The sequence below is a fragment of the Eleutherodactylus coqui genome, chromosome 3 (assembly GCF_035609145.1).
Source record: "Eleutherodactylus coqui strain aEleCoq1 chromosome 3, aEleCoq1.hap1, whole genome shotgun sequence".
Classification (NCBI taxonomy): Eukaryota; Metazoa; Chordata; class Amphibia; order Anura; family Eleutherodactylidae; genus Eleutherodactylus; species Eleutherodactylus coqui.
In genome coordinates, this window is record NC_089839.1 from 16,109,633 (window position 1) to 16,124,654 (window position 15,022).

The 15,022-nt window shown below is 43.9% G+C and overlaps 1 protein-coding gene across 1 annotated transcript in view; it reads left to right on the forward strand.

Annotated features, from left to right (window-relative positions):
• Positions 1–5,725: 5,725 nt before the first annotated feature.
• The window catches only part of LOC136620420 (calpain-8-like), a 66,130-nt gene continuing 56,833 nt past the window's right edge, over positions 5,726–15,022 (forward strand). Inside the window, exon 1 of the mRNA XM_066595180.1 lies at positions 5,726–5,980. Within this exon, the coding sequence (XP_066451277.1) occupies positions 5,744–5,980 (237 nt within the window). The 5' untranslated portion in view covers positions 5,726–5,743. The remainder of the gene's footprint in view (positions 5,981–15,022) is intronic.

The following is a 15,022-nucleotide window of genomic DNA, read 5'->3' on the forward strand; positions in this document are numbered from 1 at the left end:
CACAGGAGTACTGCCATGGCACGGCGCCTTCGGGACTAAGGAAGTAGTCAGTGAAGTGTTTGCGCACCTGTACAGCGGTAGCAACCGGGCGACCAGCACCCCAGTTGATGACCGTGTCAAAGGCAGGGTCGAGTTCTTCTACATCTACCTCAGGGCGATAGTCCCGGAGGTAGTTGTGAAGAACACAACATGCCTTGACAAGGTCATCAACTGTATTCGGGTCTACCATGAGGGTAGTCCCTAGAACCCTCCACTGACTCACCATAATCCCGAAGGCACACTCAACCACTCAACGTGCCCGGCTCAGCCTGTAATTAAAAATCCTCTTCCGGGGATTCAGTCCTCTTCGTGGGTATGGGCGCAACAGGTTTGGCATCAACGGAAAAGCATCATCCGATACCATCACGAAGGGGAATGGATGTGTGGTTCCCGGCAAAGGTTGTGAGGCTGGGAGCGTAACACCATCCCAAAGAATTTGCATCCCAATCTGTGATGTTCGCAGCACCCGAGAATCCCCCATTTACCAACCCGAAATTGCAGATGCAGGGATGCATAACTCTCTCCTGTGGCCAGAAAGCTGAAAAGGAAGCAGAGAAAAAGGGGAAAATGATTAGTACAATCACACGAGCCACATCATAACGTTACATAAATATACACACGTTCAATTTGCAGCACACTATCTTACCTTCCTCTTCTTTTTTCTCCATCGTGAACTTAGTTGAAGATGGGGAGAGAGAAGCAGGACACTAATTTTGAACCTTTTACCCCTCGGTCGCTGAATGTAGGTTTACGGTGTTGCTACCTCTTGGTCTTTATATTTTTGTTTTCGGCAACCGGCCGCCCTACTATGAGATCGAGTGGCTGCAAGGGTTTGTGGTCAGATGATTGTCGTGCAGGAGTACACCTATACGCAGTGTGCGGTCTTTCCAGACATCGTTGCCTAGATGAGAAGTCAGGTCGTCCACACCTACATACATATGAGTTGCAAGCAACTATGCATCTCAAAATCACCCTATGCAGGATTACCGTCAGTTTTCATGCACATTGCTGCTTGCATTGCATTGCAGACTAAAAACCCATGGTACACGGTAATGTCCGTGGTTTGTCTGGGCTAAAGCGTCATTGGCTAACAATTGATTAGCACGAAGGTGAAACGGTTCATTTCAGTGACTACCAGTGTTCACTACGGGAGCTTAATCATGCACCTGTATGGTCCTCCAAGATATCACACATACATTGGATGTACCACACGCAAACTGAGCATCAGAATATCAGACCATCTACAATATACAGCAAAAGGCCAAACTGGTAGCTCAAATTTGGCCAATCATTTCATCAATTCACACTCATGCAGTACCGCTAGTTTCACATGTTTTGGTATAGAGAAAGTAACCCATAACAGGCGAGGCAAAGCAACGTTCAATGACATACTGATCAGAGAGTCCTTTTGGATCCATAAACTGGGGACTAGATCCCCTCAGGTGTTAAATTATAAGTCAGACCTGCATTGCATATACAGGAATCAAACATAGAGAAGAAAGTACATTTAAACCAGACCTCTTTTTGGGGGGTTATACTGCAAGTCAAATCTACACCATATATATATATATATAGAAACATCACATATGCAGAAAACCAATATGAGTATATTTGTCCAGAGTAAAAAATAAATGGAATTTATTTATTTTTTCTCTCCCTCTGGGATCAGATCCCTTTATGGGGGCTATACTGCAAGTCAGACTAATATCATGTACATAGAAACAACATATATGCTCATGTTTGTACTTATCCTCTCACAAAGAGAAATAAGGAAAAGGTTTTTTGTTTTGTTTTTTTAATTTATTTTTTTTTTGTTTGTTTTGTTTTGTTGTTCCTCAACATGCAGGCTAACTTCCATATAAAAGGGGAGCAAAGTATAATGCCATTGCGTAGCAAGGGAAATTTCTATGGTCCTCTATATATACAATTTTTTATTAACCCAATTGTGAGGTTCAACTCAATAGATACAAACATAGTGCAACTAGGGGTTAACCCTTTGCAATCCAATTTTGGATTCAAGGTTTCCTAGGGGGCTTTCTCTTTCTGCCATTATACAATGGCGCCATCTGCTGGCTAGAGCCAGTACTGCGGTATGGGACATGCTGGAGAGGCCCCCGACAACAGAGCGGCCAGTAATATACAGTAAGAATACCCAGCCGGACGTCTTCCGACATTGGAGCTGTACAGCCTTCAATCAGAATGTCTTTAGATGTCAGACAGTGGATTGGAAAGGGTTAATCTTGCAATAAATGAAATATATGAAGCTTTGGCAGAATAATATGTGTTATATTGCTATGTGTGCGATATGTGTTTATTATAAGTCTCATTCACAAGCATTATCCTACCAGTAATAGTTTGATGTTTCTGTGTATTTTCCCTTTGCCCTATAACCTGCACAGCTGACAGTCATTGTAATTATTTGTTCTGTTCCACCTATTTGAGCTGGCCCCACACTCTATTCAGATCATACCACTGACGAAGGCTCTGTGCAGCCGATACGCCTCTGGTCCAGAGATGTGTATACCTGGCAAATTTTAAATATGTTTAAATAAAGGAAGATTATACATTTTATTCTGCAAGCAAGCGTGGATGACACTTTTTCCTGCATGGAATTTTCTGCTGTATAGAGAGACAGACAGAGAGAGACAGAAAATTCATTACTGTTTGAGTAGTGGCGAAAAAAATTATGTGCAATACTAGACATACTTTTTAAAATCCTGGTAAAGGCTTGCAAAGTGCCCCTTCGTCCCCCGTTCACTCAGGAGGGGATGCACCCAATAACGACGGCGTGATGGACATCCGGTCTGCAAGGTAAAAAGTTTCAGCAACAGATTAGGCCACAATAGGACATAAGTGCACAGTACCACACCATAATCTTTTTATAACTACTATCGCAAGTTAAGCACTGGAAACACACATGGTCATATCACATATAGCTCACCTTTTTTGTTTTTTGTGCCTCCATCAATACTACTAGTAATAGTAGTTGATGCCTATAAGCTTTTCGCAGGCGAATTCTTCTGCCACTTTCCATCTTGAAGCAAGCTCAAAATAGGGTCTGTGTGGTGGCTATTTTACACACAGGGTGTTCCCACTTCCTAATGTGGGCAGGGATCATGACATAACAGGAAACAGTTCATAACTCAAAATCTGCATTGAAAAATCCGCAAGAAAAGACGCGACATTCATGTAAATTCTGCAGCGGTATTTTCCTCAGCTCTTTTCGGGCGGTTTTGCCTGCGGTAAAACCGCGGGAAAATACACTTACAAAAGCGCACCAAAATTAAGCCACTAACTGCGGATTTGCCGTGGATGCGGCAAATCCGCAACGGTCAAACCGCAGGACTTCCGCGGCAAATACGCCCTATGTGAACCCAGCCTAAGAGATACTATGCATAGCCTCGTCAGCGTACGGTCCCACACTGGTCACTGATACCGTAGTTTAATCTCTCTGTAGTCTCATCTGGCAGGAGCTCCTTCCACCTCTCCACACTACAAACGGACCCTCTCTCAATTCATTCTGTAGTAGGCTTCTTTCCGAAATGCATGAGAGCATCCCTTTTCTTCTTGCCTCTCATATGAACTCACATGCTGTTACACTACAACGCCACTCACCTCACCCCCTTCAAAACAAGAGCTTTTCTAGCTCTCTGGCTCTTCCCCACATACATGTCACACAGGCACCCTGATGCACACCATTGCACTGTTTTGGGGCGCCATTACACTGTTGTGGGGCAAGACAAAAAAACACAAGTAAAAGAACTAAAGAATGGTGGAAAAGAAGATTTGTGTTTTGGAATGGCCCAGTAAAAGTCCTGACCTTAACCCTATGGAGATGTTGTGGCATGACCTGAAGAGGGCTGTGCGCAAGGCATCCCAGAAATATGAATGAGCTGAAACACATTTGCAAGAAGAAATGGTCCAAAATTCCTCAACATTGTACAAATCTTATTTGCAGCTACAGGAAATGTTTGGTAGAGGTAAATGCCGCTGATGTATGATGTTACATTTGATGAGACACCCGGGTACATAGGAAATGAACTTATTAGTATCAACACTAACTTAAAGGGACACTATGATCACAAATCTCTTGAGTGCCTATTACATCACATACATGGGTTTATATATTGAGTAGGCATGCTTATTAAAAGTTACCACTTATTGGTTCATGTTCACACAAAGACCAGGAAGTATGTTTTTACTTTCACTTAGAAAGTTTTGCACAGAAAGTGATAGGGAGACACAGAGAGAGGGGGTCAATGGGGAATCATAGCTGCAATCTTCTTGGTATCCAGTTACACAGTGTTCATCAGATACAAGTTGTGACAGTATCACACAGGAAAAGATTAGATACATAGCTCAGCAGACTGTATGTACAGCCAACTACGTTTTATACAAAGAGGAAGGGTAGTTAATAGAGGTAAAGCTAGAATACAGTAGCTACATTTCATTTGGTAGATACATATGTAATAAAACAATACAATATATAATATGCTTCAGACTTCGAGCTGATAACATAGAAACAATAGCTTGTAAATCCCCGTACCACACTGCTAAAGGGGGGATCTACAGGTTAATAACATTCAAGGGTTTACTTACATTTTTTCTCTGCACTGTGGATGATTACAATAAAAGACACGAATGGTATAACTGTCCGTGTGTCATTAGTTACATTGTGTTCGTCTATAACTGTGACTATAACCGAGACCAAATTTTGTTAGTAATAAATGCAGAAATCCAGGAAATTCCAAAGGGTTCACTTACATTTTCTTGTAGCAACATTAGTGTAAGTTCTCAAGGATGTACCGTATATACCGGCGTATAAGACGACTTTTGAACCCCGAAAAATCTGCTCTGCAGTCGGGGGTCGTCTTATGCGCCGGTAATACAAAAAAAAAAAAAGTGTAAAAAAAAAAAAATTTATTACTCACCTCCCACGGCGTTCTGTCGCGCTCCGGCAGGATGTCGCTCGCTCCGGCAGGCTGTCGCTCGCTCCTCGTCCCCGGCGCAGCATAGCTTTCTGAATGCGGGGCTTGAAATCCCCGCTTCCAGAAAGCTAATACACACGCCGGCAGCCATGACAGCATTGAATGGCTGTGATTGGCTAAAGCACACGTGGCTTCAGCCAATCACACTATTCAATGACATCATTGAATGGCTGTGATTGGCTGAAGGCGCACGTGTTAGCAATCACACCCATTCAATGATGTCATTGAATAGTGTGATTGGCTGAAGCCACGTGTGCTTTAGCCAATCACAGCCATTCAATGATGTCATGGCTGCCGGCGTGTGTATTAGCTTTCTGGAAGCGGGGATTTCAAGCCCCGCATTCAGAAAGCAATGCTGCTCCGGGGACGAGGAGCGAGCGACATCCTGCCGGAGCGCGACAGAACGCCGTGGGAGGTGAGTAATGAATTTATTTTTTTTTCTCCACTGTATACCGGCGTATAAGGTGACAGTTGGGGGGTCGTCTTATACGCCCCGTCGCCTTATACGCCGGTATATACGGTACTTGCTTTGTAATATGGAAATATGCATTATTCTATGTCTACATTACTGTGAGAAATCAGTCATGCTTCACCTCACTATTGTCATTCATGTCTTCGGGGTTTATTACGATTAGATACATAAATACGATTTGTATATAAATACCTCCCTACCGATTCTCTGTAATCAGCCACCACAATACAGAAAGCTCTACATCATGTCCGGAGTTGCCTCCAAGATTGCCCAAGAAAGGGCTAAGGCCGCAGGTGTTGGCTCCCTCAAGAACCCAGTGAAATTTGCAGGCCAGGATTTTGAGAAACTGAAGGCAAAATGCTCTAAATCTGGCAAGTTATTTGAAGATCCAAAATTTCCCGCCAATTCAACCTCCCTGGGCATAAAGAAACTTGGTCCAGATGCCGAAGATGCACAGGGGGTTGAGTGGAAGAGACCCTCGGTAAGAATCTTCTCAAGACTAATATATATGTATACTGTCTGTTTAGAAGGGGAAGCAAAAATATCATCCTATAACTGTCTTTAGGCCTCCTTCCCACGAACGGATTTCCGCCGCGTAATTCGCGGCGAAAATCCGCTGCGTTGCCCGCAGCTATTAGGTTCTATTGAACCTAATAGCTCAGGGCACACGGTGCGTAATTCCACCGCAGAATTACGCACCGTGAAATCTCCCGTCCTCACCCACGGCATGCTCTATTTGCCACGGGTGTACGCGCTGACGGCTTCCATTGCAGTCAATGGAAGCCGTCCGTTCACGCTATCTCCTGCTGTAACACAGCGGAAGATAGCGTGAAAACGCTTTCCCGCCTACCGCCGCCGCGTCATATGACGCGGCCGGCGCGTCACGTGACACGGCCGGCCGCGTCACGTGACGCGGCGGCGGTGGGCGGGGAAGCGTCATGCGGGCGTGAAGAAGACGGATCCGCTGGTAAGTATAGGGGCTCTGGGGGGCGCCGTGACGGGCTTCGCCGCGGAATATTCCGCGGCGGAGCCCGTCACGCTCGTGGGCAGCCGGCCTTAGGGCTTAGTCTCAAACAGCAGATTCTCTGCTTCTTTCTAGGGTTGGTCAAGTTGAACATGCTGCTCTATTGACTCCACATTGTAAGGCAGGACTAGCTGAAAGTAATGTATATATTATGTAATATATATACTTCGCTAAGAAGTGATTCAGTTTAACTTGACTTGGCTTAGAAGTCTAGTGGACAGTTTTAGTCAGCGGGACCACCCACTGGACTCATTGTAAGGAGCAGTGACTGACATCAATAACTCACAGGTTATACTCCATCTTTCCTCAAAAATGTATATAGCCACATGCTGAGCTCCTCCTGCTCTATACTATGCTGCTCACAAACTGGACAGTACATTCAATATTGCACAGCTACCTTTAACCTGTTTAGGACCAGCCACTGTAAATGTATGGTGGCTGGTCCTGGGCTTAGAGCACCGCTGATAGTAAAATTACTGTGGTGCTTTAAGTCTCCTGCCTCTGCAATCAGTCAGAGGGCAGGAACGGGTTATCAGCTGTTAGTGACAGCTGATAACCCCAGAAGGCAGGAGGGGTTTTTAACCCTTCCTGCCTTCTGTTTCCCCGATATACAGTACTCAATGAGCACTGTATGCATATTTGGGATTTCAGCCGCACTTAATCAGCGCTGCTGATTACAGCCACCTGATTGGCTCTTCGGCACCACGTTACTACACTGCGTGCACACGGATTGCCTTAAGCAGCTGTGCACTACACACTACAGTTAAGCAGCCATGCACGAAGAGCCGTGCTAACCCTAAACCTAAACCTAACCCTAAACCCAAACCCCCCGCGGGTCTCGTGAAGTAGCACTCGTGCAGATCTCCAAAGGGGGGTCTGTGCACGGCTGCTTAACTGTAGTGTGTAGTGCACGGCTGCTTAAAGCAATCCGCGTGCACGCAGTGTAGTTACGTGGTGCCGAAGAGCCAATCAGGTGGCTCTAATCAGCAGCGCTGCTTAAGTGCGGCTGAAATACCAAATATGCGCACTGTATGGGGAAAGTGAAAGTAACATGCACTTTCACTACGGGAGCCCAGGGGGATCATGTGACCTCCTGGGATTCCCTGCTACTGCAGAGCTGGAGGGTCAGACTAGACCCTGGCAGCTCTGCAGGTGACTAATATCACCACAAGGGTTGCTTTCCCCTGTGACTAGGGCTCCTATGGACGCCCCAGCTACAGTGGGAAAGTGTCAAATAAAGAAAAAAAATGTGAATGTCCCCCAGAGGTCTTATATGACGTCATGGGGGACAAAGATAGTAAAAAACACAATTACATACATAAGTAAAACAAAATAACAGAATAAAACAACAATACATACAAAAGAAAGAGAATAACACAAAGCAGACGCCAACAAAAACCGTCGCTGTATGTGCCCTATAAACCAAAACCATACATACTATATATCAAAATGTCCGAAACAAATAGAGGAACCCATTCCCATACTTTATTTTAGTGTAAATATAACTTTTTTAAAAAAAATTATAAATGTTAAAAAATTATTTTTTTAGCTTTTTACCCCCAATAAAACAAAAAAACGGGGGGAAAAAGTCAGTGAAAAGGATATAAAAAAGTAGTCCTATATGTCATGGGAAAAAAACGCTGCAAAAATAATTTTGGTAGCTAAAGGAAAAACAAATAGAGCAGTAAAACCGCCACATGGGTAAAATCCCTAAAAAGTGTCTGGTCCTTAAGGTGCAAAACAGCTTCGTCCTTAAGGGGTTAAGGAACAGTCTGAGCAAACTGATAAACTGAGTAATCAATAAAAAAAATTGTGCCCCTTTTATTCCGTCTGCTACTATGAGGATGTTTTTAACCCTTTAACCCCTTCCCGCTCCAGGACGTACCGGTAGGTCCTGGGAGCCTGGTACTTCCCGCAACAGGACGTACCGGTACGTCCTGGGGATAGCGCGAGATCACATAAGATCCCGCGCTATCCCGCAGCGGAAGCCGGCTGTCAGTCACAGCCGGGGTCCCGCTGCAACAGCGGGGGGAAATCGGAGATGCGTCCCCCGCTGTTAACCCCTTCCCTGCCGCGATCTAAGTAGATCGCGGCAGGGAAAGAGTTCACAGAGGGATCGCGCTCCCTCTGTGTCTCCGGCCGGCTCTCGCGATGTCATCACGAGAGCCCGGCCTGTCACCATAGCAACAGGACACCACACACTGGCGTCCTGTATTGCCTGTGCCTATAATCGCTGTACAAGCGATAAGGCATGTCAGAGCAGTAGCTCTGCCATGCCTTATGACAGCGATCATAGGCACAGTGCTGCAAGTCCCTCAGAGGGACTCAAATTGTGTAAAAAAAGAAAAGAAAAGTGTAAAAAAAGAAAAATGTAAAAAAAATGTTTAAAAAAACCCCTTTTTTATGCTTTTTCTAATATTGGCATAAAAAAAGGGAAAAAAAATTAAAACCCCACATATTGGGTATTGACGCGTCCGTAACGACGTGTACAAAAAGTTGAACATGCTTTTTATTTTGTACGACGAAAAGTGTAAAAAAAAACGCTAAAAAACAGAGGCAAAATGCTAATTTTTAGCATTTTGCCTCACAAAAAAATGCAATAAAAGTGATCAAAAAAGCCGTACATTCCCCAAAATGGTAACAATAAAAACTACAGCTCGTCTCGCAAAAAATAAGCCCTCATAGAGCTCCGTACATAGAAAAATAGAAAAGTTACAGGACTTTGAATGCAGCTATAGAGAAAAAAAAAAGATTTCCAAAAAGAAGGGGGTTTTATTGCAAAAAAGTGTAAAAACCTAAAAAAAATATAACAATTTTGGTATCGTTGTTACCGTACCGACCCGCAGAAAAAATTTAGTGTCATTTATGCTGCATGATTAACGCTGTAAGAAAACGAAAAAAAAAATCTATGGCAGAATTGATGCGTTTTCTCTCCCTGTTATCATAAAAAAAAAAAAAATTTTTTTACGATATTGTCTATGTACCCAAAAGTGGCCCCGATAAAAACTACAGTTCGCCACGCAAAAAACAAGCCCTTATACGGCCGCGTCCACGGAAAAGTAAAAAAGTTATGGCTTTTGAAAAATGGAGATGGAAAAATACCAAAAAAATCGCTTGGTCCTCAACGCCAAAATAGGCCGTGTCATTAAAGGGTTAAGGACGCAACGATTTTTGGAGGATTTTCATCTCCATTTTTCAAAAGCCATAACTTTTTTATTTTTTTGTCAGTGATCTGTAGTTTTTAATGGTGCCATATTTGGGTACATAGACTATATTGTAAAACTTTTATTATTATTTTTTATGATATCAGAGAGAGAAAACGCATCAATTCTGCCGCAGATTTTTGGTGTTTTTTTGCAGCGTTAGTCAAGCAGCATAAATGACACAATAAATTTTTTTCTGTGGGTCGGTACGATTACAACGATACCAAAATTCTTTTCTGCAATAAAAACCCATTTTTGGAAATCTTTGTTTTTTCTAAATCGCTGCATTCAAAGTCCTATAGCTTTTTTATTTTTCTATGGACGAAGCTCTGTGAGGGCTTAATTTTTGCGAGATTAGCTGTAGTTTTTATTGGTACTATTTTGGGGTACATACGACTTTTTTGATCACTTTTATTGCATTTTTTTGGGAGGCAAAATGCTAAAAATTAGTGTGGCAAAATGCTAAAAATTAGCATGTGCAACATATTGGTCATGTCGTTACAGACACGACAAATATGTAGGAGTTGACATTTTTTAAAAAGTTTTTTATGCTTATATGAAAAAAAAGCACAAAAAAGGTTTTTTAACATTTTTTAACCTTTTTTTTTTTTACATTATTTTTATCTTTTTTTAACCATTTGTGTCCCTCTGGGGGACTTACATCATAGCACCGATGATCGCTCTAATAAGACATTGAAGGACTTCTCTCCTGCAATGCCCTATCGCTTGTTACAGCGATAATAGGCACAGGCAATACTAGACGCCGGTATTTGGTGTCCTGCTGTCATGGCAACCAGTCAGGCTCTCTGTGAATATATCGCGAGAGTCCAATGACGTTACAGAGGGAGCGCGCTCCCTCTGTAAACCCTTCCCATGCCGCGATCTATATAGCTCGCGGCATGGAAGGGGTTAACAGTGGGGGTTGCTGCTCCGATGCAACTCCACTGTTGCAGCAGGAGGCCGGCTATCAGTGACAGATTGCTCCCGCTGCCGGATAGCGTGGGATCTCTTCTGTTCTCATATTATCCCCAGGACGTAAGTGCACACCCTGTTGCAGAAAGTACCCCGCTGCCAGGACATAAACCTATGTCCTGGAGTGGGAAGGGATTAAGGATGCTGTAGTGGGGTTTTTGTTTTTGACTTCATGTGAGTGCTGAAAGAAATCTTGTGTTTTGACACTGAGTAATGCCTAGTGCCACGGGCATACGTAGAACTAATGGGACCCCCATAGTAACATAGTATATAAGGCCGAATGAAGACAATGTCCAATCGAGTCCAGCCTGTTTATCCTCCTATGTTGTTGATCCAGAGGAAGGCAAAAAACCCCAAGAGGCAGGAGCCAATTAGCCCTTTTTGGGGAAAAATTCCTTCCCGACTCCCTAATGGCAATCAGACTAATTCCTGGATCAACCCCTAATAGTTCCTACCTGCCTGTATACCCGGATTAACAATTAAAGGGGTTGTCCCGCGCCGAAACGGGTTTTTTTTTTTTTCAACCCCCCCCCCGTTCGGCGCGAGACAACCCCGATGCAGGGAGGTAAAGAAAGCTCACCGGAGCGCTTACCTTAATCCCCGCGCTCCGGTGACTTCTCTACTCACCGCTGAAGATGGCCTCTTCCTCCGTGGACCGCAGCTCTTCTGTGCGGTCCACTGCCGATTCCAGCCTCCTGATTGGCTGGAATCGGCACGTGACGGGGCGGAGCTACACGGAGCTACACGGAGCCCCATAGAAGACTGCAGAAGACCCGGACTGCGCAAGCGCGGCTAATTTGGCCATCGGAGGCCAAAAATTAGTCGGCTCCATGGAGACGAGGACGCCAGCAACGGAGCAGGTAAGTATAAAACTTTTTATAACTTCTGTATGGCTCATAATTAATGCACAATGTACATTACAAAGTGCATTATTATGGCCATACAGAAGTGTATAGACCCACTTGCTGCCTCGGGACATCTCCTTTAACCTAAGATTTATATCCTGTATTATCCTTCCGCTCCAGAAAGACATCAAGTCCCCTTTTAAACTCCTCTATGGATTTTGCCATCACCACATCCTCAGGCAGAGAGTTCCACAGTTTCACAGCTCTTAGGGTAAAGAACCCTTTTCTGTGTTGGTGATGAAACCTGCTTTCTTCCAGACGTAGCGGATGCCCTTTTGTTACCATCGCAGTCCTGGGTATAAACAGATCATGGGAGAGATCCTTGTATCGTCCCCTCATGTATTTATACATAGTTATTTGATCACGCCTTAGTCATCTTTTTTCCAGGGTAAATAATCCCAATTGGGGATCCGATCCGTGAGAGAAGCTGAAACTTTAACTTTTTGAAATGTTTTATTTACTTTTATGCGATCGCCGCTATACATTGGATAACGGCGATCGCATGACCGAGGGTTGCTCCCTGCAAGCTCCAGCAGCTGACAGCATGGAGCTGTCCCATCCACAGTCCACAGAGCGAGCGTATTAAAACCCACTTAGGCAGTATGTCTATGGGGTGGTCACAAAGGGGTTAACTGTCTTTTCTCCAGGGTGAATAATCCCAGTTTTGATGCCTCTCTGGGTATTCCAGTCCCGTCATTCCATGTATTAGTTTAGTTGCCCTTCTTTGAACCCCTCCAGCACTGTAGCATCTTTCCTGAGCACCAGTGACCAGAACTGTACGCAGTATTCCATGTGAGGCCTGGCAAGTGCCTTATATAGTGGGAGAATAATGTTCTCGTCCCTCGCCCCTATACCTCTTTTAATGCACCCCAAGACTTTATTAGCTTTTGCAGCAGCTGATTGGTATTGGTTACTCCAGTTTAGTCTACAGTCCACTAGTACACCCAGATCTTTTTCCAGATCACTTTTCCCTAGCAGTACCCCATTTAGTGTATATTGGTGACATCCGTTTCTCCTGCCCATGTGCATAACCTTACATTTATCAACATTGAACTTCATTTGCCATTTTTCTGCCCAAGCGCCCAGCTTATCTAGGTCCATTTTGTAGCCGTACCTTGTCCTCCGTTGCATTGATTGTATTGTATATTTTTGTGTCATCTGCAAATATTGATATTTTACTGTGCAGCCCCTCTATCAGGTCGTTGATAAATATATTGAACAGAATAGGGCCTAATACTGAACCCTGTGGCACCCCACTAGCAATGGTGGCCCAATCAGAGTATGAACCATTTATTACCACCCTCTGCTTTCTATCATTAAGCCAATTCTTTACCCAATTACACACATTTTCACCCAATCCGAGCTGCCTCATTTTATATACAGTATCAGCCTATTATGTGGCAAAGTGTCAAATGCTTTAGAGAAGTCCAGATATACGAGATCAATAGACTCTCCCAGGTCCAACCTAGAACTTACTTCATCATAGAAGCAGATCAGATTGGTCTGACATGATCGACCCCCTCCTGAACCCGTGCTGGTGAGGACTTATTCCGTTGTTCTTGAGGTATTCTTCAATGGCATCTCTCAGAAACCCCTTGAATATTTTTCCAGTTACTGAAGTGAGACTGTAGTTACCAGGCTCACTTTTAGAACCTTTTTTGTAAATTGGAACCACGCTGGCAATGCGCCAATCCAATGGTACAACCCTGGTCTTGATAGTATCCACAAGTATTAGATATAGCGGCCTAGCTATCACATCACTTAGTTCCTTTAGTACCCTTGGGTGTATTCCATCTGGGCCTGGCGATTTATCGATTTTAATCTTCTTTAACCGGTTCCGCACCTCCTCCTTTTGCTGTTAATATAGTTGAAAAATAGTTTTGGGTTGTTTTTGCTCTCTTTGGCGGTCAGTCTTTCTGCCTTCTCCTTAGTAATTTTGATCTTATCTTTGCATATTTTGTTTTTTTCCCTGTACGATTTTAGGGCTTCTTCGCTGCCTTCTTGCTCTAGTAGTTTGAACGCTTTCTTTTTTTTTCCATTTATTGCCCCCCTTTCTAACTTTATTTTCTTAATTAAGGAAAATTTGCACAGTACATAATAAAATCGTGTGGTAAATAAATTCAGTTGCATATAGTACATACTGTGTTATAACTTGCTTAGCCGTAATAACATAACATTTTCCTTGTACATTTTTTCTTTTGGGTTGCAATAAACTTAAACAATTAAACACAAACCGTCTATGCCTATTGGTTGGATTCTTTATGAGATAGAGCTCTGCGTTTGCTATTTGCTTAGTAAGTAGGGGCACAGGAAAGCGTGTGGGGGGGGAGAAAGGGAACATAGGTCAGGGAGTTCAGTCTACAGATAAGGTGGAATTGGCATCCAGCCAGATATCCCATATTTTATGAAATTTGTTTGGGCAGCCTCTGTTTTGGTAAATAATTTTTTCGTAGGAGATTACTGTGTTTACCGACCGAACCCAACATGAGATCGTAGGGATTCCCGCAGCCATCCAATAAGTGGCTATTGTTTTACGTGCCAAGAATAAGGTCTTTTGTAGGAAAGTGCGGGTGTGGTGCGGCCACTCCTCTTCCTCCAATAGGCCGAATAGGATTGTCTTAGGGTCCATCCCAATATTAAGGGGGGGTGGTAGTAGTGAGTTTATGAAGGATACAACCTCAGACCAGAATCCGTTTACCAGGGGGCAGTCCCAAATCAAATGCCAGAAGTTAGCTTCTGGTTGGCGGCATCTATGGCAGGAGTTTGAGGAAGAGTTGCCCATTTTATGTAGACGGCTGGGTGTGAGGTATGCTTGATGGATAATATATAGCTGGATCAATTTATTGTTGACTGCAGGGGAAACTGAGAGATGGGATTCGGATATATCTGTCCAGTCCTCCGGTGTTAAGGACGGAATGGCTGTCTTCCATCTATCGTAGGCTGAGGGCGGGTTGTGGTCGGTTTTTGCTGAGAGGAGATGCGTGTAGAGCACCGAGATTAGGCCCTTGGGCCCCTGGGATCTGAGGATACCAATTGTTGGGTATTTGGATATGTTTGTGGAGGTAGGTGGGAATTGGGAGTTCAGGGTGTGCCGCAACTGAAAGTATCTAAACAGCTGAAGTTGTGGGGACTGTATTTTTTCCCGCAATTGGTTAAATGTGAGGAGACTCCCGTCCGTGGAAATGTCTCCCACTGACACCACCCCAAAAGACCTCCAGTATTGAGGGTCTGGGACTGACTTGAGGGCTTTAAGGCCGGGATTGTTCCATAAGGGAAGTTCACACATTACTCCTTTGTACTGTTGGATGGCCTTAGCCTCCCTCCACACTTTTAAAGCTAGTTTGTGAAGTGGTAGTATATCGGGGGGGTTGGTATGTTCTGGGAATTCCAGGAAATTTAAAAGGTTGTTACCCTTTACT